We start from the raw sequence: 24435 nt of genomic DNA, 5'->3' as shown, positions 1-24435 counted from the left end.
ATTCTTCTTGAAATGGTTTTATCTTGGTTTCTGATTATTCTTTAATAAAACTGAGTGGAAACATTCAAAGCCACGGCATTCTGATTTATCCTTAGTCTTCTGTCCGAAACGCAATCTGTTAGATACTACTAGGGCAATAAACATGTAAGCAAATGAAATGGCAAGCATACATATTGTTCTATATCAAAACCTTAGACTGGACCAGAGCTATAGGATTTATGCGAGCTGGACAGAATGCAAAAATGCATACATTTAATTCTCTTCCAATCAAATGGCTTTCAGTCCCTCTACTATGTATACAGATCTTTGAGTTCTTCTGAATTCCTTATGGGAAGAAGAAAAGGATTTACTAAATCTAACAAAATACCATTAGGGTAGGAGAGATGGAAAAAATTATTTCTTAATTTTTCACAATAGTACACACAATAGTGTACATAAAGTGTGTTTTTTATAGGTCCTCATTTATAAGAATGTACATTGTCAATGTCTGTTTTATGTCTCAGTGTTGCTGTAGAGTGTCTAGGAAATTCAACAGTTCTTGTCAAAGAGAAGTTTTTTCATCATTGCCATTCTTTAAAAGAGAGGTGTTCCTTCTTTACTGAAATATTCTTTGATTCTATTGTTCGTGAAACAAAACCAAACAAGACTTCTTGTTTGCAAGGCATCTAAGTGACCTAGAAATGCACAATGAAATGCTCAAAAACACCAGTGTTTGATAAAGTCTGTTCACTTCAGCAGCAAGCATCTTAGGAAAAAAAAAATTACATTTACATATCCAAAAAATTCATGTTTAGATTTAACAATAAAGTCATGCTGAAAAATATGTCTTGCAAGGCAAAAAGGGCAGTTCTACATGACTACTTCTTTTTTTTTTTTTAATTTTATTTATTTATTTGACAGAGAGGTAACACAGCAAGAGAGGGAACACAAGCCCGGGGAGTGGGAGAGGGAGAAGCAGGCTTCCCGTGGAGCAGGGAGCCCGATGCAGGGCGCAATCCCAGGACCCTGGGACCATGACCTGAGCCGAAGGCAGACGCTTAACAACTGAGCCACCCAGGTGCCCCGTTACATGACTACTTCTAATCAAGAAACAGTTTCACACCGCTATAAAACTAAACATATGCATGGTTTATTTGGTTCCTTCTTAGTCAAAACTTAAATAGTCTAGGTCTTCTCAAACTACAGATCTTACACAAATGAGATTTGTGTGAGGGCACATTTGTACCCATGTTCGTCTAAGCTGAACTCCGTGAGAGGAGAGGAGTGCTAACACGTGCACCCTTGGTTGGCATGTAAGATCTGTTCTTTCCCATCCTTTTATTACTAAAAATCAGCTTGGGTGGTATATCCAGATAATGGAGTATTTTTCATTGCTAAGAAGAAAGGAGCTATAAGCCATTAAAATACACTGGATAGACTTAAATGCATATTGAAGTGAAGGAAGACAATCTGAAAATGTCTATACCATATGACATTCCGGATAAGGCAAAACTATGGAGACAGTAAAAACATCACTGTGGTTGCCAGGAGTTAGAGGGGAGGGCAGGATGAATAGGCAGAGCATGGTGGATTTTTAGAGCAGTGAGACTTTGTATGATATTATAATGGTGGATACGTGTCATTATACATTTGTCTGAACCCATAAAATATATCACCCAGGGTGAATCATAATTTAATCTATGGTCTTTGGATGATAATTCAAAGACTATGCATGGGGGTCGGCAAGGAGCCTATGGGGAATCTCTGCACCTTTCTCTTAATTTTGCTGTAAACTTAAAATTACTCTAAAAAATAATCTATTAAAAAATCTTCTGTTCTTAATGGGTACATTCTCAGTTACTTATACCCAACATATCTGATTAAAAAAAATAATAAGCCTCATACAAAAGAAAGGCATAATCATATTATCCAAAATGTAGCAAAGTTATCTTCTATTTTCCTTATTAAGCAGGGAAACTATTACGATGTAGCAGGAATGCTCAGTGAATTGTAAGCTGAACACGCCTAATATACTATGTAATTAGATGAATTGTGCTCCCCCTCCCACAATTTATATATTGGAGTCCAAACCACCAGCATCTCAGAATGCAAATGTATTTGGAAATAGGGTCATTGTGGATGTAATTAGTTAAGATGAAGTCATACTGGAATAGGGTAGGCCCCTGATCCAGTATGACTGGTGTCCTTATAAAAAGGTGAAATTGGGACACAGACATGTACACAGTAAGAATGCCATATGAAGGTTGGAGTTATGCTACCATAAACCAAGTAACTACTGGAAGCTGGCAGAGAGGTCTGGAATAGATCCTACTCTAGTGCCTCCAGAGGGATCATGGCCCTGTCAAACCCTTAATCTAGGATGTCTAGTCTCCAGAACTGTGAGATAATACATTTCTACTGTGTAAGCCATCCAGTTTGTGGTATTTGTTACGACATCCCTAGCAAACTAGTATGTACCATTTGGACCACATTCTCGTTGGCCCACTGCCCAGCCTAGTGCCTGGCACTTAGTAGGATCTCAACAAATATTTACTAAATTAATTAATACCACTGTCTTAGTAATAGAGGAAACACAATGCCAGTTCCTTCTCCAGCTGGGTGCTCAATGTTGGAATTCCTCAGACAGCTCCCTTAGATATCCTTATTTCCAAGTGCTATATTCCCATCCCAGAAATTTGTATATAACTCTTTTGTGCCATTGAGTATCACTTAATAAATCATTATGATAGTACTCTATAGAGTTACCCAGAGTTGGGGGGAGACAGTTCCTCTCTACCCACCATGTTGTCTTGCATGTCAAAGAAAATACTTAATTTGTACTCCACTGGCACCTTAGCTTACTCTGCCCAAAAGAGGTGGAGTGACTTACTTGACTGATGCATCTTAATGGATAGCTAGGCCTGCTTAGCTCACCTCCTCTTTTCCTTCCTTTTGATGTTCTACATTCCTCTTCTGAGAATAGGTTCTGCCCCTGAGTGGGAAGCCTGCCCTGGTTCCATGCTGCCTGTGGGTACTTTGGCATGATTCTGGGTCTTACCAGAAGTTCTTGGCTCTTCACCATAAACTGCATCCCTAGATTAGCCTTTACGAATAGTGAATGTGAGAATGTTTTGGTTGTCTATTCGCCTTACTCATTTTTTTCCCCTCTTATTTTGTTCAGATAGAAAAAGCAGGTGCTACTTATTACTTCCTATCAAGCCAATTCACAATAGCCTGATAGAATTGTTTTTCTCTCCCCCATTAAGCTCTTGTCAAGTATCGTGCATAGCGTAGCTATTAAATTCCTGTTTGCTAATGTAATGATTGATCCATTAAATAAGAATAAAGGAATGAATGAATGAATAAACAAATGTTAAACAAACTGAGAGAACTTGGCACCGTAATCTCGGCACGTCATTATATAACTAAGACATCTCCAAAGACTCTAGACTTTAGTCAAAGAAAAAAGTATATCTGTTCATGGCTAAGCTTTTTGAATGAATTCTCTGTCAGTATATTATATATTTTCTTTTCATTCATTCTTTAATCCATTCCAACCTGGCTTCCCCACCCACCATTCCACAATAACTGTTACCATAACTGGTAGCTAATGTCACCAGTGGTCTCCATGTCCTTAATTTCAGTAGATTTTATGCCCTTATCTTGCTGGACTATTTAGAAGCTTTGGCCACAGGTGGTAAACGTTTCCTCCTCATTGCTCTTTGCTTGGCTTTAATGGCATGGGGATGGACTGATTTTCCTTTTACTTCCCTGGCTGCTCTTTCCTGATCATTCTCTCACTGACCATTAAATGTGGGAATTCCTCAGACAGCTGCTGTAGGGATCCTAGTTTCTACTTGCTGCACTGTCTCTCTAGGCAATTTCATTCACTCCTCTGGCTTCAATTATAATGCAGTCTAGCTATATACTCTTGTCTCTCGAATTGATTCTCTCCAGCCAAGAACTCTCTGACACGACATCTCCATTGTGAGTTTGGCATGGAACTCTGTCTCAGTGTGCCCAAAACTATACCCTCCTCTCCCTGACCCCCTGCACAGTCCTGACCCTTCTCTCATAGTTCCTATCTCAGTGAATAGCTTTGCCATCCACCAGGTTTACCATGATGTCTAAATATTTTTTCAGTCCACTTCTTTCCATGCCTGTGCCACCATCATCTCTTGTCTAGAACACACAAATAACTTCCCACAGACCTCTAAATATCTACTCTTGCCATTCTCAAACCCCCAGAGCAGGGGATCTTTGTAGAGAATGAAAATCTAATTGTGTCATCTCCTTGATTAAGATACATCAGTGCCCTCTCATTGCTTTTAGGATACAGTCTCAGATTCTGAGCATGCCTTCTAAGGCCTTGCCTAATTCGGTCCTTGTTTATCTATTTTTTTCTTCATTACCTTCCTCTGAAAAAAGTCTCGACTTCTTTTTCATGTTTCAGGTTGTAGCACATTGGGAAAAAAGGGGTTTCCTTGACTCTTTATATAAAATTCAGTGAATGCGTATGCATTATATCCCAGCTTTCACTGGGAAAGCATTCATCACACTTAAACTCGTTTAAAGATTACACATCCTGACATATTTTGAGGTCTACGAGAGCAGGGATCATGCCCGTCTTGTTCATTTTTCTGTTCTCAGTCCCTGACAACAATTGAGTGCTTAATAAATATTGATTAAATGAGTATTGAATGAGTGAATATTTCAGAACATGACCTTGCCTTTTAACTTTTCAAATGCAACATGACATTTGGAAATACCTGAGAACAGCGTATTTTGTGCATTGGTAATTACATGTAATAAGGTACAGCAATAAGAATCTAAAGGGAGCTATGGTACCTTTTTTTTTTTTTTTTGCTGCTTCTTTCCCACACATTTACAAAGGTCAATTCTGTATGAGGAATCAACTGGAAGACTCCATCAATAAGGGGCCATATTCTTTTTAAAAAAGTGTTCTTTGCCCTTAAAGGGCACAACTATGAAAGCTTGTAACGTATTCTCGTGCTTCCTAATTCCTAAAGGTACCTTAATATGGCCCTCAGAGATTGATGCACATAGGGAAAACATTGATCTAAGCAATTGATTGAGACAAATTTGGCATTCTACTTTAACTCATTGTAAATTACTGTATTAATTTTTAAAGTTATAAAAATAATAGCCAATGAATGCAAAGATAATATAAAGAAAACTTCTTCCACCCCATCTGAATTTACTATCCTTAAGTAATCAAAGTTGACAATCTATTGTACATCTTTCATCCTGTTTTCACGCTCATATATACAAAATTATATATATATATATCTAAGGGAACTTGGTGTTTGCTTATTTTTAAAAAATAGAATTAACAATATTTATTCTCTGAAACCTGGATTACTCTCTGAATAGTAATGATGAGCATCTTTTCCAACTCAGTAGATACACACTTAATTCATTATTTTTAAACTATAGCTTTCCATGGTAATGATAAGCACAATTTTCTTAATCATATTCTCATTGATAGGCATTCAGACCATTTTCAGGGCTTTCTTACTACAAATACTGCCTTGCATATTATTATATATGTATTCTTATACCACACCACCTTATTTTCTAGAGGATACAGTCTCAAAGTGGGATTACTGAGTCAAAGAATATGTGCATTTGTATATTTATATTTTTCATGTTAATAGCTATTGATTTTGTTTCCAAATGATTGTACAATTTCGTATTTTTAAGTTGGCTGTCCTATCCTCGCACTGGCATCTGTCAGTGGGACTCTCGTTCCTGTTTCTGGGTTAAACTGTCTCTACTACACCTTCTGCTATGAGGAAGTCATAGAACCCACTACTGGTTCTCTACTCTTAGGTCCTTTCGAGTCTTCCACTGGGGCATAGTTGGACTTTTAGATGACATCCATAGCACAAGGGAGTCTTGGAAGTGGTATTTGCCAATTTTTTTTAAAGATTTATTTATTTTTTTATTTTAGATAGTGTGAGTGGGGAAGTGGGACAGAAGGAGAGGGAGATAATCTCAAGCAGACTCTTTACTGAGCGTGGAGCCCAACCCACAGCTCGATCTCATGACTCTGAGATCATGACCTGAGCTGAAACCAAGAGTTGAATGCTTAACTGACTGAGCCACCCAAGCGCCCCTTACTCACAGTCTATCTGTTCTGACCCTCCAGTGGAGATTTGAGGCTACTCTGCAGGAAACATTTCTCCCGAAGTTGTAAACTAAAGTAATTCATAATTCTCCTTTCCTTTGGACTCCCTTCACCTTTTCTTTGGTTTCCCCTTTCTTACCACAACCACATCACACTCCAGACCAAAACCTAAAGATAGTCGTGCTGAATCCCTGCAGTGTCTTAAACCTGAACATTTCCCCCTTTGAATTTCTCTCCCAATCATACCATCTTACCTTGCAGGAACTTACTCTGCATTATATATTTCTTTTTATTTACCCCAAACATGTTTCTTTTTCTAGATGGCACCCACTCTACTCTTTGACAACAAATAAGACTCATGATTTTTGTTTAGTGGCAGAAAAGCGAAATGGGAAGAAAAAGAAATTCCAAATAGTTCAGAGAGAATATACATTAGAGGATATTTCAAAAATATCCCTATTATACAATTACATTGCATCTACACCTTGACCAAAATACTTGCTCAATAATCTAATCCCGTGAAAAGATAGCCTTTAAAATTATCTCATTTACCCACTCCCTGTTGTACCCCTATTAGACCTTTAAAATGTCTTTATTTCCCTGCCTTTTCTCCACCCTCTAGAACCTGAGCTTAACCAAGATACAGTTTAAAACCGATGCTGGTATTAGATTTTCCATGTAATGTTTTCTTGTCTTTCAAGAATTTGTCTTTAACATGTATTATGCATTTCCAGAAATGTGATCATCCTCCATTGACATTTAGGATCATGCAGAAGTATCATGCAGGATACTTCTTCTTAATTTTTATTTTCTCCTTTTCTCTTCCTATTTTTTTTATCTGCTCTGATTCAATTGCTGTGAAATGGTTAGAGTAATTCCTCAAATGTTGTCCTCAAGTGGGATGCATGGGTAGTATATATTCAGAACTTCTATTGTTTAAAGTGACTTTCTTTTGCCCAGATAGAGGAATAATACTTTAGTAGAGTTAAGTTCTTGAGTTGCTGTACTTTTTTTCCCTGCAAGTTACTACAGATGTTACTTTATTGTCTTTGCGCTCATAGTATCACAGATGAAAGATCTCACGTTCTTCTGTTCCTCTTTTCTTTGTAAGTAATCATATTTCTCCAGTGTGGGAGCCTCTAGAGTTGCTTTTTAGTATCGGAGTTTGGAAATTTCACTTAGATGTGTTTAGGAGTCTATATGCTTCATTAAACTCGTGTCAGATTCAGTGAACCATTTCAGTCTGCAAACTCAAGTGTTTCTTCATCTTAGGTAAATTTTCTCCTATTTTGTTGTTGTTGTTGTTGTTGTTGAGTTATTATTTCTTTTCTATGTGTTCCTTTCCTTATTCTGGAGCTCATGCTATTTACATGTTGGGACTCTTGGGTCTCTCCTCCAAGCCTGTTACCATTACTCTTTACCATTACTCTTAAGATATGTATCTTTTTTAGGTTTTACTCTATTGTGTTAGTTTTCTATTGTTGCTATATTACCACAAATGTAATGGTTTAAACAATGCAAATTTACTGTCTTACATTTTTGTAGGTTAGAAGTCTGACATGGAACTAGCTGGGCTAAAATCAAAGTGTCAACAAGACTGTGTTCCTTTCTAGAGGCTCTAGAAGAGAAACCATACCCTTGCCTTGCCAGCTTCTAGAGGCCACCCACATTTCTTGGCTTGTGGTTGGTTGGTCCCCTTCTTCTATCTTCAAAGCCAGCAACATTGCATCTCTTTGGCCATTCTTTAGTGTCACATCTCTCTCTGACCCTCCTCTTCTGCCTTCCTGTCACACTTTTAAAGGCCCTTGTCATTACAGTGAGGGCCCCTGAATAATTGAAGAAATCTCCCAATCTCAAGGTCTTTAATTTAATCAGATCTGAAAATTCTCTTTCACCATGTAAGGTAACGTTCACCTGTTCCAGGAAGTAGGACATGGACATCTTTAGGGAGTCATTATTCTGCCTGCCACACCTGTGTTGTGAAATGGTCCTCCAGTTCAGTAAACATCAATAATTAGATGAAGGATAGACAAGAATGATGAGTGAAAGGGGAACTCAACTAGGCCTACAGATGATTTTCAGAGCTGTTTGCAATCATGCTTTTCCTATGAGCCTTCATGGAGCTTATTCCCTGGTGCATCATACTCCACAGTCATTGAGAAGTTCCTGTGGCTAGAGTGACTAACCACATGCTCTTGTTCTGTTGTAGAATCCAGCGAACATGAAGACAAGAGTGCAGGTGCCTCAGGGGAGACACCCTCCCAGCCTTATCCTGCACCAGTGTACAGTCAGCCCGAGGAGCTGAAGGAGCAGATGGATGATGCAAAACCAACTAAGCCTGAAGAGAATGAGGAGTCAGACCCATTGCCTGATAACTGGGAAATGGCCTATACAGAGAAGGGTGAAGTCTACTTCATTGAGTGAGTTTCACACATTTCTTTGCATATTGCTACAAATATCATAACAGTATGTAAGTGATGTAGCACATAGAGATATGGTCAAAATAAAATACTGAGTTTTATCATTTCTGGTATTAGCTTCCGTCTTTGTGAGAGAAAAATGGACAGTGCCTTAATGCAATTAAATTATGCTATAGATTATAGCTATAAATCAAAGAATGAATTAAACAATTACACTGTAAAATTTGTTACAATCATGACTAAAGAGGCAAATCTCTATGTGATGTTATTATTGAGTTAGAAAATAATCTACCTATCATGAAAAATGCTTACTCTACTTGTTCAAGACCTCTGTATTGTCCAAATGAGATAATACCATCTTTTAACTAAGATTGTTGGAAGCATCTACCATCGTGTTCAGTGATGCAGCTATTTAGAGCAAAATACTTACTTGTCACAAAAGACAACATTTTAAGTATTTCATGCAGAGGTCAGATGTCAATAAAATTATTTAGGTTTGTATTGTGTAAATATACATCGCACTCATTTTTATTAATTTCATTCTATTTTTTTGCTTACCATTTTTATGACTTGCCAAGGAAACTGAAATACTAATCTTGAACTCCCTGATGATACTCATTCTAATTTTTTCTTGCCTTTTGGACTTTTTTTCCAAAAAAAGAAATTTTCATATATTTTATTAATAATACTGTCTTTCCTTTCTTTTATCTTCTAGAAGTAGAACCACTTTTTTTTTTAAACAAAGCCCTAAATTGGAGATCTCAGCACAAAACTAAATTGTTGATGTACATAAGACAATCAAAATATTCACTAGGAAGAATAAAAACTAAAAATATTGTAAATGAACACTTATTCCCGCAACCCTTATTCCCTCCAACAAGACTCAAACAGAAAAATTAATAAAACCTGAAGTTTTCAGTGCTGACAGTAGATAAAAATATGTAAACTCTGATTATTCAAGAAAAAAATATTAAAACTAGATTTCCTTCCCCAACCCGGAGTGATTTGTGACTTAGATCTCCATAGGCAGAACTCAGTTGTGAAATTGAAATGTTACCACATGCCAATATTTAATTCTCATGTGAAGGTGGGAACTTTGATATATTTGGCCAAGGGAATATATAATGAGGTAATTACTTGGTGCTCTGCTTGACTCCAACATGGGGGGATGAGTAATGCAGTGTTTTGCAGAAAATGAATCTCTACCACTCACCTTTTGACAGATCTTGTAAATTTAAAAAAAGAATAAGAATCTCTTGCATTATTTTTTATTCCTATAATCAATGACCCAAAGACATCTTTTATCAACTAATTAGAAAAGAAGAAGCCATATGGAATTTTTCAAATGCTCAGAAGTATTTAAATCTAAAAATATAACTTTATTATTGATAAGCACAGCACAGGGCCACTCACAGTATAAAACCCTAGATGTGAGTTCACATGTTGATATTCAGGAAAATTGATATTCGGAAGGAGACTGATAATATACATATTTTTTATTATATAATGCAGGAGGAGTAAGGGTATGTGGAAATAATAAAAGAAAACCAGCATAACAAGTTGATTAAAGAACTATTTCCTTACAAGGTTTCCAATAATGCAATTATAAAAATCTTTGTGATTATAAAATAATCTTTTCTCTTTCAAGTAGTGTCAGATTTTGGGATTGTGAAGAAAAGGGACTTTGAAAGACAGAAGTTGTGTTCATGGTATATAGTAAATGATGACGCTCTGTCTGGACTTGGAAGAATCTACCAAAATGATTCTGTTAATACTCTAGTGAGTCACCCAGTGTGAGAATTCAAAGATTCGTAAGATTTTGTACTTGTTCTCAAATTTATTGTTGAGATTTATTGTTCAAGTTGGGGAAGAGAGACATATAATTATAAAGAGTCAGTAAACAACTAATTTCTGAGTTTTGTGGTACTATTCAGAAAAGAATATACTCAGCACAGACTTAAGTAATAAAAGGAGGCATCATAGGGAAGGTGGGGTCACACAGACTTGGCAATGTGTAGACACAGCATTCCAGGTATAGGAACCCAGTCCCTGGGCTTATCAGGGATAGTGAGAAGACCCTCTTCTCTACTAGAGAAGAGGTATTTGTTGGTGAATCTTGGGAAATGATTGCTCTCTTTCCATTTTGCTAGATCATTAGTGATTTTGAAAGACAGGCAGAGGGTTTTGTTTGTTTATCTTCTTCCTATTCCTTCAGGGAAGAATGAATGAGCAGGGGAGCAGAGATAGGCTGAAGTGGAAAATTAAGACACAAAAAAGGAGACAGTATCATTTTGGCAAGAGAGCTGATGCTAGAGCCACTCACCCAGAGTTTAGGAAAATGAAGCCTTGAGTTAAGGCTGAAGTGGGAGTATGATGGGAAGGAGGTTCCTGTAGAAGACAGGTGCAAACGCCCTACTTAAGGAGGTTCCTCCACAGAATGGAGGCACCCTCCACCCCCCCCTTCACCCAGGATCAGTCTGAGCTGCGTCTTTCCTTTCTTGAAAAAGTCACATTTGAATATCAAGACTTAAAGCGATGAGCTCAATATCAGACTAGAGAGGGATCTGTGCCTCATTTCCACACTATGACCACGTGTACCGTGGTTTCCTTTCTCTCTGCCTGAATTTCACTCTCCTTTACTTTTCCCTCCATTTTTTCACTGATTCTCTCCTGACTGCTTTCACTCTTTCCTCTGGAATGCCCCTTCCTTCCTAATTACAGTCGGATACAATCAGCACTTCAACCCACTGTCATTGACCTGTGAGTACTTTGCTGTTGATAGCACAATGAATTCTTCTGTGAATATAGAAGGCCCTTGGAAACAGTCTGATAGAGCAGGAGCTTGACAAGAGAAGGATCATGGTGGGGCAGTAAGGACTTTTTCGGGGACTAAGCCATGATGGGCCCGAGAATTTCTAACCAGTCCTGAAGCAAAGTCAAGGTAAAGAAAGAAGACAAAAAGGCAAATAGAGAAAATTAAGAGAAAGATAAAACAGATGGAAGGGAAGATAGATGTCTGAGGTAAGGAGAGCTGGCATCAGTGAGAACTTCCCTCTGGCACAAATATTGTGAGTCCCTCACAGTAATGGAAGTCTCCCCTGGTAGGCAACACCCCTCATTACACTTCACTGAATTCTGTCTCCTATGAAAAAAAGGTTGTGATAAAACAGAAAACAAGTGAGGGGCACCTGGGTGGCTCAGATGGTTAAGCGTCTGCCTTCGTCTCAGGTCATGATCCCAGGGTCCTGGGATAGAGCCCCACATTGGGCTCCTGGCTCAGTGGGGAGCTTGATTCTCCCTCTCCCTCTACCTCTCCCCCTGCTCATGCTCCCTCTCTCTCTGTATCTCTGTTGCCTCAAATGAATAAATAAAAAAATCTTTAAGAAATAAAAAAAAAAACAGAAAACAAGTGCAACAAAGAAGAAGGACCCTGTGGTTCTGTGTATAAAATTTAAATATATGAATATAAGTGTCTATTTATTTATGTTTATATATATATACATTTTGAATAGAAGAGGGTAATTCTACCTTGCTGAAATGTTAGTTCAAATATATCTTTGAAAAAATATATACTGTGGGTTTTGAATTAAGATAACAAGTGATTTCATTTTTTTTTATCTTCTGTGCAATATTTTAAAATATTTATTGGTTTATTCAGTATTGCAGAATACTTTATATGTCTCAGTACTTAACAAGTTCTGCCTTTAGAAGATGAGGGTTGGTTTTTTTTTATTGTTTTTGGTACTGAACACAAGGGTCAACTATATTTCCCACACTTTTCAGAACTGCTTCCTTTGATGAATGTGTAAAAGCAGATTCCTTTTATCATTCACAGTGATATTTAATGAGAAAAAGTAAATATCTGAGAAAGCATTTTTAAACAATGGAATTTTAAATTGTGTGTGAATGCTCCCTTCTAAACATCCTTTAAAGCATTAATAATGTCTTCTGTTTAGCAGTTTTAGTAAGACTTTCAAGTGCACAATATTGTTTAAAACCAGTAGTTTCCTTAATTCATAACATTATCCTCATTAATAATGTCTTTTAAAATAAACAGCTTATTAACTGTAAAATCAAATTGGTAATAAAGTTATGACACATTGAGCGCCTACTTTGTTCAGGCTGTGTTCATGTTACCTGAACGATAATACCTAATATATTAAGCATTTACACTGTTCTCATTTACTTCTCACTTTAGGAAGCTGAGGCTTGTAGAGGTAATTAACCTGCCCGTGATCATATAACCAAGAATTCACAAAGCCAGGGTGCTTTGACTCCATTTACTCAACACATCTTTACAGGGCACATATCATGTGCTAGGCACCATTTTTAACCCTGGAAATACAGTTTTCAGCAAAACTGACAAGATTCATACTTTAATGGGACACAGCCTTTCTCCAGAGTCCTTGCTCTCGATCATTTTGCTATGGTGCCTACATTACACATATTATATCGTAACCACCTTGTGAGCATTTGATATACCCGATTTAATAGATGAGATTCTAAAGCACTCTTGGACAAATTAACATTCTTAAGGTCTCATAGTACCATGATCTTGCAAAGCCATTGCCATTCTCCCATACTACCTCCACGGCATCAACAAACATTGGCTGAAATAAAAGTAAACTTTCATATTACAAATAGTATTTGTTTATAAGTTTCTTGGCCAGAAAGTCACTATTCCAAAGGCTAAACGTTCCATAAAGCAGAGCTGCCCTAGGGCTAATCTGCATTGACATGCTTTGGGAATCCCATTTACTTCTTTCTTCTTTTGGGAGTCAGTTTAGTTATTGACATAAAAGAGACTGCCATTGCTTTGGCAAAAAACAAAACGACAGTAAGAACCTATTTGTTTACTACCATCTTCCTGAATGGTAGTGAATGTTATGTCATCTTAAATAATAGATTTTTAAAAAGCAGTCTTTTGAAACTGAAAATCACATCTGTGAAAAATGTCATGACTGTACATGGTTTCCTAAATCATTGTCCGGGCTGATTTTGCTTTTAAATTCTCAGGAAGACACACTTATAATTTGTTTCCTCTTGTGTTGCCATTTCTGTATTCCCTTAAGTTTTAAGTAAATCACTAATTACCATTTCAAAAAAATTTTGAACTTTTATTTATTAAAGGGTAGACAGAAAACTTGGGAAATTTATCGGAAAGAAAAGTAAAATCAGTTGTTTGATATGAAGCACTTCCAGATTTCTTATTTCTAAGCTCAGCATATCCCCACCAGTCACAAAAATGTGGTCTGTGTTTACTCTCTGTAATTTGTATTACAAAATATATTGAATTTTTTTCATAATCTTTTTTTCTTCTGCCTACACAAGACTCCAGTGCCATCCCCAGACAGAAAGTAATATGTTTTAGACAAAACAGTATGCGACTCACACTCATGATATCCCAAACACTATTTATAATAAAACCTCTCTTAAAAATGGTTTCTAAACATATGAAAGATAATATGATGGCAAACTCACATAATTCACAAGGTTAATAAAATTGGGGGGAATACTGTTTAGGAAACGACCACTATAGAGGTCATTGACAATAACTTTTTATGTAGATTACCAATGTATAAATTGAAAAAAATAGTAAAACTGTGAAAGAATGGAGTCTTGAATGAAAAAGTTCCCACTGTTCATCATCAATTAGATCTATCCAGTCATTGCCTTTAATCTTCTTTTTGGAAAGATGATATAAAAGGGAGAGAAAGTCTTCCGGAAAATGATGTAACCATCTTGAGGATTTTATTGACTATAATATAAAATGTATGTAATATAAAATATATATAATATAAAATGTCAACTTATATACTTTTAAGAACTAGCGTTTAGGGGCACCTGACTGGCTCGGTCGGTAGAGCATGAGATTCTTGATCATGAGTTCGAGCCCCACGTTTGGTGCAGAGATTACTTTTAAAAAAAAGAGAGAGAGAGAACTAACATTTATTTTTTTAATTATGTAAAATGTAGTCAATAATCTTTGATTATTGTCTCTGAACCTATATTACAACTACTATTGAAACTTTAACACCCAAACACATATTGAATTGCCCAATAGACTCTAAAATATTTACCTGGACCTTGCTTACCTTGTTCAAAAGATTATGCTTCTTGCCGTCAAACATCATTGACTTTAATCTCTGATTATTCTTCTGATGTAGTATTTCCCAGATGAAAATACATTTTACTGTCAGTTAAAGACTAAGATTAAGAATTGGCTTTGTAGGAGGACTTTTGAAATTCAATGTGTTTGTTATTGTTTTAGGTCTGTTACTATTTTTAGAGAAAATGCAGCAAGGGAATATGTTTGATAATAAAAGTTTCTTATTCCACTAATAAAATTTCAGTTGATGAAACATCACCTAGTGTTTGTGCAATACTGAAAGCATTATTTTGATCTAGGTGGCAATACAAAAGTAGGGGAGGAGAAAGGAAAAGGAAACAGAAAGAAGATATGGATGAAAGGAGGACATGTCTTAAAATTAGGCTTGAATTGGATCACCTTAAGGGGTTTATATCCTGACTGGGAAAACAGAGAGTGATGGAAAAATGGAATGGCAGATACAGTGTGGCATGATCTCTATGAAAATCCTCCACCTGTGGGGCACCTGGGTGACTCAGTCAGTTGGCTCTTGGATTCAGCTCAGGTCATGATCTCGGGGTCCTGGAATCGAGCCCTGCGTCAGGCTCCCCACTCAGCTGGGAGTCAGCTTGAAGAATTCTGTCTCTTCTTCTCCCTCTGCCCCTCTCCCCAGTTTGCAATCTCTCTCTAAAATAAATTAATTAAAAGAAAAAGGAAAATGCCTCTCCCCCGTTTGATAGCAGTTTTATTAACATAATTCTTCAGTATAGCTTCTAAGACCTAATATTCATATGTAGATTCTGTAAATCAGGAATTTTAAGACTTTATTTAGGAAAAATATTCAGGTTGATTTCTGGGGTATTGAGAACACTTTGATAGTTACCTACTTGTGTTCTAGGGACAGATGAGCTTACAGCCCTCCTACTACGCTGCCCCCTGGAAAAATATTCAGATCTGAATGGAGAATATTTGATTCAAAAGTGATCTGAATGGAAAATTCAAGTTTATAAGGACAAAAGTGTTTCCAGTGATACTATCCATGCCATCTCAATCACAATGTTCTCTCTTTCATCTCTATGCACCTGCAATTTGATATAATGCCTACTAAGTACAAGGCATTCAACACAAAGGAATTTAAGGTTGTGAATTACTATCTTCAAACAGGAGATAAATGTCTCTATTTCCAAACTATTGGCAAAGGCTCTGAGGAAAAGATCTTTGATGATTCTCCGAGGGAGTGAAATAAAGCAGCTCAGTATAAAAAGCAAAGTGTTAGGTTTAGTATGCCCCCGGTTTCAGAGCATAAGAAACTTGGACTTGGGAATCAGATATATCTGGGCTGAATGTCAGTTCTTTCCCTTCACACACTGGCTGTGTAATCTTGGGCAAGTTACTCACCTTCTCTGAAACTGTTTCTCTATCTGTAAGGTGGAATTAAAAGTCTGTAGCCACAGAAGCTCATTAGCATTAAATGAGGTGATGCGTATGAAAGTTCTAGTTCAGTCCCTGACAAAGTAGACAATCAGGAAATGTTAAGAGATAATGAGAATAACTTTGCAATGGTGTACAATAAGGCCGGCAGCTTTTCCTGTCGAAGTGAAGCATTTTCTGTGTGAAAAGAATGTTTCCCCAGGAAGATAAGATGTTATGATTTAACCCGCAGCTTTTGTCAGTTTGGCAAAGGTTAAACTTACAAAAAAACAAAAACAAAACAAAAAAAAAAAACCACAAATTTCTAATTCATTATAAGTCAGCCTATCACATCTTCAAAGCCATTCTGTTATGAATTTAAACTAGTATTGCAGAGTTAAATGAAATTTCACTTCTGCCTTGTTCTGCTCCTCCAGATAGATTCATTATATAGTTTAACATCAGGGAAGAGTTTGGATAAACCATTTTTTAAGGTTTTTATCCAGATTTTTAAGTCTGACATTGATTGAACTTGAATAGCTACTGACTTTACTCCACTTGATCTCTCACTTTTCATGATCATCACATTAACTTTATCCATAAAAAGACAGTAGTAGACTATTATGATTCAACATTCCTAGAAAATAATTGTTCCATTCCCCAGCTGGGGGGGGGGGGGGCGGAAATTTCTTGGCAAATGCAGCATATATGTGTGTATGTGTCTCTGTTTAAGAAGCTAGTATCAGAATATAAGAGCATATAGCATTAGCCTCTTATTTTCCTGTCATTGGTGCACCACACAATTTGGTTAGATACAGAAAACTGATGTCTTGTTTAAATCTACTTTAGCAGTCGAAGTGAAAGGGAATCACATCCTCAAACTTGAGGAAAAGTGCTATGTAGATTGTGAAAAATCCCTCAATGATCCCATTTCGTACACAGTCTCCTGTCCAATGTTTAATCCCATCTTCAAAGGTAATTGTTGAGGTTAAAAATAAGAGATTTGAGGAAAGTGGAAAAGCCACTTGGTCTGTTGTCCCCCAAATGCATTAAAAATATCCCCTCCGTAAGGTATCCTGAAGAAGCATCCAAATTATAGGGCTGGGGAGAGCCACTATTGAAAAATACTGCACTGTATCTTCATGTGGTGTTTAAGACTAACTACTACCCACATTTTTTTCAGAATCATTTCAGAGGATCAGCTAAAAATGCTGTTAACTATAAGAGACTCCATCTGCCAAAGTGTATTAAAGTGACATACCATTAATGCTAGTTCAACCTAAAAAAAAAAAAAAAAATCATCCTGTAATGAAATGCTTTGTATAAACATAGGAAAGCTAGGAAACTCACAGTTCTCTACAAAATTTGCCAGTATTTGAGACCAGTGATGGTGTGATATAGAAATAGTAATTTGATTCCCTGTAATGGCTTAGTAATGGCCCCTTACTACTTATCCATATATGTGTTTGCTTTTGTGAAAATGTCTCACAGACCTAGAAATAAATGACCTTTCTCCAAAATGAAGGAAGGATTTTGAAGAAGGAAGTGTGCTTAAAAAGAAGGGAAATGTATTTTCCTTGCCCACTTCCCAACATTTCTTCCTAACAAATAAAAACATAGAGTTGAACACACCTTACACACAAATTGCACTCACGGGCATGCACACGCGTGCGCACGTACACACACACATTTAGTACTGAAGGCATGTCTATAAAAAACATTTTTAAAAGTGAATTTGTGTTTTTCAAAATGGGAGCAGCAAACACTGAACCCAGTCCACTAACATATTTGGGGTAGTCCTAATCTCCTTCCACGGGTATCTTTAGTTCAGAGGAAAAGATTAGGTGATATTGACATGAGTACAAATGAGGACCCGAATGAGATGAAAGTGTCTGCAATACTTTACTGACTTCTGAAACTCGATAATAAAGCACCGTCAGGATTTTCAGAGGTCAAATTGGGAGAAAATAAAAGCTAGCGTACTCTCCTGATGATTTATAATTTGACCAAATTCACTGCCTTTATCTGATCAAATTATGAGAGCCCCACTTAGAGGCATCAATCATTGTGGAGTTCCTATGTGAAGAACGCAATGGAGAGTATTTTCTCTTAACCACACGTGAAAGTTAGAAATAAGAGGGAATCTTCTTCGGGAGCAGAGACTTTATGACCCGAGGATCTTAATGTCTCCGTTTTCAAATCAGAAATGGCTCTACACATAGACAGGATCATCGTCCAGAAAACACTAGGTGCTTTAACACCTTGGACTTGCTTCCCCGCTGCCCGGCTTGTCTCCATCTTTCCTCCTTCCTGCCTTGAAATTTTCTTCTTTAGATAGGCACCTGGTCTCTATAAGTTTGCTATTAAATATGCTGCCTGGGAGAATTTTCTGACCTTTGCTTTAAGTGGAGATTCCTTCATCGGGTTATCCAGCTGACGCTTGTGTCTCTGATACAATAAGTTGTTTATTTCATAGTTAAATTTCAAAGTTAAATTTCATAGTTAATTCATATTTCATAGTTAAATTTCAAAGAAGAAAGAGAAGATATATGTGAAATTGTTATCATTTGACTTTCATCATTATCACTGGACTTTCTTACAGTTCAACTATCCCTATTATCTGGCTTTACTTTATATTTCTATACTATTTTCTACTGTTCCCTTTCATGTTCCATTGATTGGCCTTTTGACTCTTCCCTGTATGAGCCTCACACTTTTCCACACCTGTGACTTTGTTCATGCTTTTTCTGAAGCCCTCACAAATGTCACATCCTTGATAATTTGTCCATTGGTAGATGAGATCACTTGAGACAGCTGTACACAGCAAAGACTTTAGTTCCAAAGAGCTTTTGAGTGGTTCTCGAATTATAATGTGCATAAAAATCACCTGGAGTGCTTGCCAATCAATGATGGAGATTTTGTGGCTCAACCTCAAAGATTCTGATTTAGTCGTTCTGTGAAATCCCAGAATGTGCACCGTTAATCACCAGGTGACTCCAACTCCAATGCAGGTGATTCTAGGGCCTCTTTAAAGCAACACTGTTCTAAAAACATCTCTCCTCTGTTTTTAAAATTTCTGACAAAAGGCTTCCCAGAAAACATTTTTTTTTTCAAAGCACAAATGTCATCAAAATTGTTATTAGGTCCCAGAAATTCCATTCTAGGAACATTCGAATACAGGCATTTTTACCCTCTGCCTTCCTAGCCGGATTGAAAGTATTTAGTTGGAACACAGCTAAATATGGGTTAATGACATTGCTATTAATCACTTTTTGAGAAAATGTTGGCATCCCGAGAACATGCTGTAATTTTCATCACTTTTATACTGCCGCTGCCAGCTCTGGAGTTAAAGAGTAACAAAACAACTATTTATGAAAAGGGCAGGTTTAAGATGAAAATAATTATTTTGCAAAAGTGAAGAAACAGTATCAGAGCCTGCGAACTGTGCTTTTCCAACTGGAGAATCCTGTGTTTGTAATAAATTCCTTTTGCTCTGGATGAGTTCTGCATTTTCAATGAGGTTAACTTGGCAACATTCTAGTTGATTTTAATAAAAATAGCTGCTTTGAGGACAGGGAGCTGAGGTTGCCAAATTTACAGCTGCCTTGCACAATTACTCTTACACCACCTTCAGGGTTACTTAGAACCAGTAAGCAAATTAAGTGTATCGATTGCAATTTTGTTGGACTAACAACCCCCCCTCCTTTTTTTTTAAGGAATAAACTTGATTCCTTTCAGTATGTGTCTGTTCAGAGTGATCTCTTTTCTTTTCAGCCATAACACAAAGACAACATCATGGCTGGATCCACGACTTGCGAAAAAGGCTAAACCTCCAGAAGAGTGTAAAGAGAATGGTAGGTCATTAAGTTTCTATGATGTTTCTGCATTGCGCTGTGAGCATGTTTGTGTTTCTGAAAGGAGGGTCTCACCTCAGGAAGCAGTCATGTGGTTGAGACAGTTTGAAAGATGTAATATTTAATGCTTAGCTAGTAGAGAGAATTAACACAGCTTTTCTGCAGTGCCATGTGGTTTTCCTTTCTCTCTCTGAGGAGACGGTCCCGGATATCACATCTCTGTCATCTCTGTTGGTCCTCTGTGACTCCTGGCCTGACTTCCCACCACCTTCTAAGGACTTTTTGTTTGCAATGTGTCTCTCTGAGGACTCTGATCCTTTCACTGGAATCGAACGTGATGTATAGAGAAACACTATTGTGGAACTATAGATAATAGTGATTTTTGTGTTTAAAGGCATGGCATTCTGCTAGTTATTAAGGAATCCGTGGTATAAAGGTCTATACATAGGGCTACTTTCCTTTAATCAACTATTTGAATTAAATAACCAATTGCATGAATATCCTGGGTTATCCATAGTATTTTCTGGTTTCCAATGTAATGATATTAACTTGCTTAGAAATCGACTGTTTTCATGTATGGGAAGAATGTTTTTGAGAAGTTTTGAGGGTTAGATGAGTATAAACCTTGCTTTGAAATTAGTAATTATATGGATGAAGTCTGTTAAGAGATGACACTTGTAATTTTTAAAGATACCGAGTTTAATGTGAAAAGCGCAGTTAAAATTTAGCTAAAATGTTAAATAGCATACTCTCCTTGTGATTTATTATTTGACCACAGTCCAGCCTTTATGTCCTCAAGCTTCTAGAGTCCTGTTCACAGGCATCTATCATTGAGAAGCTCTTAAAGGTGGGGAAAGTGATGAGGAGAGTTTCAACTTTTAAAAAAGCTTTTGAAACGCCAACTTTTTAGAAAGTCTCTAATTCTGAAAGTCCTTTGATTTTAGCAATAGTTCTGGCTTTCCCAGATAATATTTTGATAACGTTGTTCGTTTCCATAGGATAACTGTTCACAAGCTAGTTATACACTGGGTTAAATTAAAAATTATTGGGTACCATTTATATGTACATATTGGAATGTGTAAATATCCAGTTTTTAATCACTGTCTATATTAAATTTTATATTCATAGCTGTATCTGTATGCCTTCTGTATAATAGCATGACTGCATGTGGTTGAATCCCATAAAATTATTATGTGACCTGGACTTTTGAGCACCATTAGGTTATATATTTCATTGACACCAATAAGATGTGTGCTGCAGATTGTAATCTGTTATAAATTAAAGTGGCCTGATCCGCTATGTATGGAAGTTACAATTTACTTTTGCCACAGATGTAAAACCTTAGTATATCCTAATTAAAATGAAGTTAACAATTTGCAGTGCTATGACATATTGAACTTCTCAGCTGTCTTATTCTTTTCATTAGAAAAAGCTATTAAAATCAAATTTTAAAATTCTGGGAGAGATGTAGGCAAAAGACATTGCATAATCTTAATATTCCAGTGTTATCAGTTTTACCCACATCTGCACTTGTCTGTCTTCTCAGGATGTTAGGTACCTAAAATATGATGCCATTGTCTGCGAAGCACATGTCATTGAAAAAAACAAGCCCTAGAATACAGTCTTGTAGTTCAGAATGATTTCTAACCAGTCAATTACTATTTGTCTTCATTTTCTACAAAATAAATAACTCCTAGATTTTATTCCATATATTATTGGAATGGTTTACAATGGAAAATAACATCTAGTTAGTTAGAATACTGTTATTCCAGACATATATTTTGAGTTTTCTTGCCAAGAAAATTGCTTTCAGGTAATACTCTTACTTCTGTTTTATTTTTCTTTAAAATGTAGGTTAAAATTGCATGTGTAATCATTGGATGTCAATGGATTGCTGTTGAGCCCTCCAATTAAGTCAGGCTTCTTTATACATTCTGCTCAGGCCAAACAAAGTAGAGTAATTTTCTGAATGCTAGAATGTGTGTAAAATGTATATAAAAAACTATAGAGGCTCAAGATGATAAGATCTTTCTCCCGAAAACATTTATCCTCTTTATGCCAAGGAGATAGAATGGAGGCTAATTCTTTAATCCAATCTGGAGTTGAGCCAATAGGTGGTTGGGTTGAGTTTTGGTAAGACCCGATTTATCTCTGGTTTGTTTCTGTTACAGGATGTTTGCTGAGGGTTTTCAACTAACAGCCCATTTGTAGGTCAGCAAGCATCTTCTATAATAGGTCAGGTCACATGTATTTTAGGTTTTTTGGGTCATCCAGTCTCTTTGTAACTCCTCACTATGCAAAAGCAGGCAGAATCAATATATAACTAAAGGGCATGGATGTATTTTGATAAAGCTTTAAGAACAGAGAATTTGAGTTTCATATACTTTCGGAAATTGAATATCAAAATACTATTCTTTTGATTTTTTTTTTTTGCAACCATTTAAAAGTATATAAATTGTTCTTCATTTCTGGACCATACAGAAAATAGAGGCAGGCTGGATTTGGTCCACAGGACAAACCCAGGCCCAGTGTGTTCATGTGGGGCCTTCCTCTTGGCAGGTCTTGAATGCCAATATTTTAAAAATATTTTTTCTTCTTAGTATTGCAAGACTGACAAATCTCTGGTGCATTTCAGGGGTTTTAGCTTAGCTTTTTGCCTCTAGACTTTGCAGCTTCTGAATCTGACAAATGTCATCATGGGATAATGGGTTGTGTGTTTAAGATCTCTCAAGTCTATATTTTGTCACTCCAGTCCCTCAAGACTCCTCAACTTTCGCTGGCTCCAGCAGTGGCCTTCTACCTAGGCCAAGTCTGGGTTTTTCCCACAGCCCACAATCAATAAAATCAGCTGCAACTTCTTCCCTCACCTCTCCAGGGTTTTCCTCCTCTTTGGAATCCTAGACCTGTGGTTTCAGGGGTGCTCTGATCCCTTTAAGCTGCTCATTTTTTACATTTTGTATAGATTTTCTGTGTGTTCTCATAGCTTATCAGCTTCTCATTCCATCCTACCTGGAAGCAAAAGTTTTATGCAGTACTTTTAAAAAACATTTTAGACTTTATTGGGTTGCATACCATGAATTCTTGATTATTATCATAATTAATATCTTAATCTCTTAAAATGGAATTCCATGATGTTGTGTATGTGTGCATACTATTATGAATGTACATAGGTACATGTGGATGTGGATGCAGATATGGATACATGTTGTAAATGTGGGCGTTTGGAGTTCTGTTAACATTGGTAGGAAAAGTTAATTCCTCGGTCAACTATAAAAAGAAGCTGAGTGAAAGAGAGATGGAAGGGAGGTATCAACTGATTTAAATTATTATTGGGTTAGAGAAAAAATTAGCAAAGGTTTTCTTATTGTTATCCAGGGGGACATGGGAACATAGAAGTCTCCATACAAATACATATTAAACAACCATCTATTGACACCAAAGCAACCATTCTGATTTCTTACCTGAAGCATAATACTGCTACTAAACATAAAAGCATACTTCCTTCTCTCACAATACAGTTGAAAATACTGAAGTTACTCCATTCTGTGCATTTGTCATTGCTCTGCATTTTAGAGTTTTAGCACCAGTCTACATCACAGAAAAAAGTCTCCACCTACTACTGGAATCTAGTATTAGTATTTGGGGGAGTGCCATTTAGCAAGCCAAGATAGTCTTTTACAAAATGCCACAGAAATCGCATTTAACTATTAAACAGTTTGGATGCAAGATCCGTGAACTGTGTATAAAACATCCTCATATTTGTCCTTGGCCCTCAGAATCAATACCACGGTGTTTCTCCTTAGACATTTCTAATCACAAACATCCCAGGGGTGACACATCCCCTAAGAATCACTGAGCTAGGGTTAACATCAAAAGTGATTCTCAGGGGCGCCTGGGTGGCTCAGTTGTTAAGTGTCTGCCTTCCACTCCAGTCATGATCCCAGAGTCCTGGGATCGAGCTCCACATCGGGCTCCCTGTTCTGCGGGAGGCCCGCTTCTCCCTCTCACTCCCCCTGCTTGTGTTCCTGCTCTTGCTCTCTCCCTCTCTGTCAAATAAATAAATAAATAAATAAAATCTTTAAAAAAAAAAAGAAAGTAAATCTCAGGTCATGATCTCATGAGTCATTAGATGGAGCCCCACGTGGGGCTCTGTGCTCAGGGAGGGAGGAGTCTGCTTGAGATTTTCTCCCTCTACCCACTCACTCACACTCTCTCTCTCACATAAATAAGTCTTTTTAAGAAATGATTCAAGCCTTGTAGGACCATTCTTTTCTTAAAGTTGAAATGTAATTAAACTATCACATTCAGGAGAGGAAATTGTGTGAAATTTGGAGTCGTGGAAAGCCCTAATCCAAACACAAATCTGTGGGTTCTTGGCTAGGTGCTTAATTTCTGAGAGCCTAGGTTTTCTTACCTGTAAAATGGGAAGCATATCTGTTTCATGCAGATTTAGTTTCAAATATAAGAGGGACAGTGCTTGAGGCGCCACAGGCTCTCAATAATTGCTCCTTTCTTTTCCTTCCTGTGTGTTCT

The 24435-nt window shown here is 36.9% G+C and overlaps 1 protein-coding gene across 2 annotated transcripts in view; it reads left to right on the top strand.

Moving 5' to 3' along the window:
- MAGI2 (membrane associated guanylate kinase, WW and PDZ domain containing 2) overlaps positions 1–24435 on the top strand; it is a 1300621-nt gene that overhangs the window by 862245 nt on the left and 413941 nt on the right. For both annotated transcript variants that reach the window (XM_088018616.1, XM_088018615.1), the window contains exons 5-6: positions 8340–8550; positions 19823–19902. In XM_088018616.1, the coding sequence (XP_087874742.1) occupies positions 8340–8550; positions 19823–19902 (291 nt within the window). The remainder of the gene's footprint in view (positions 1–8339; positions 8551–19822; positions 19903–24435) is intronic.

Source organism: Eumetopias jubatus, unplaced genomic scaffold (genome assembly GCF_037043125.1).
Source record: "Eumetopias jubatus isolate StellerSeaLion01/CBP00866 unplaced genomic scaffold, mEumJub1_p1.0 scaffold_14, whole genome shotgun sequence".
NCBI lineage: Eukaryota > Metazoa > Chordata > Mammalia > Carnivora > Otariidae > Eumetopias > Eumetopias jubatus.
Note: the sequence above shows the minus strand (reverse complement) of the source record. Positions and strands in the feature narration are given on the sequence as shown.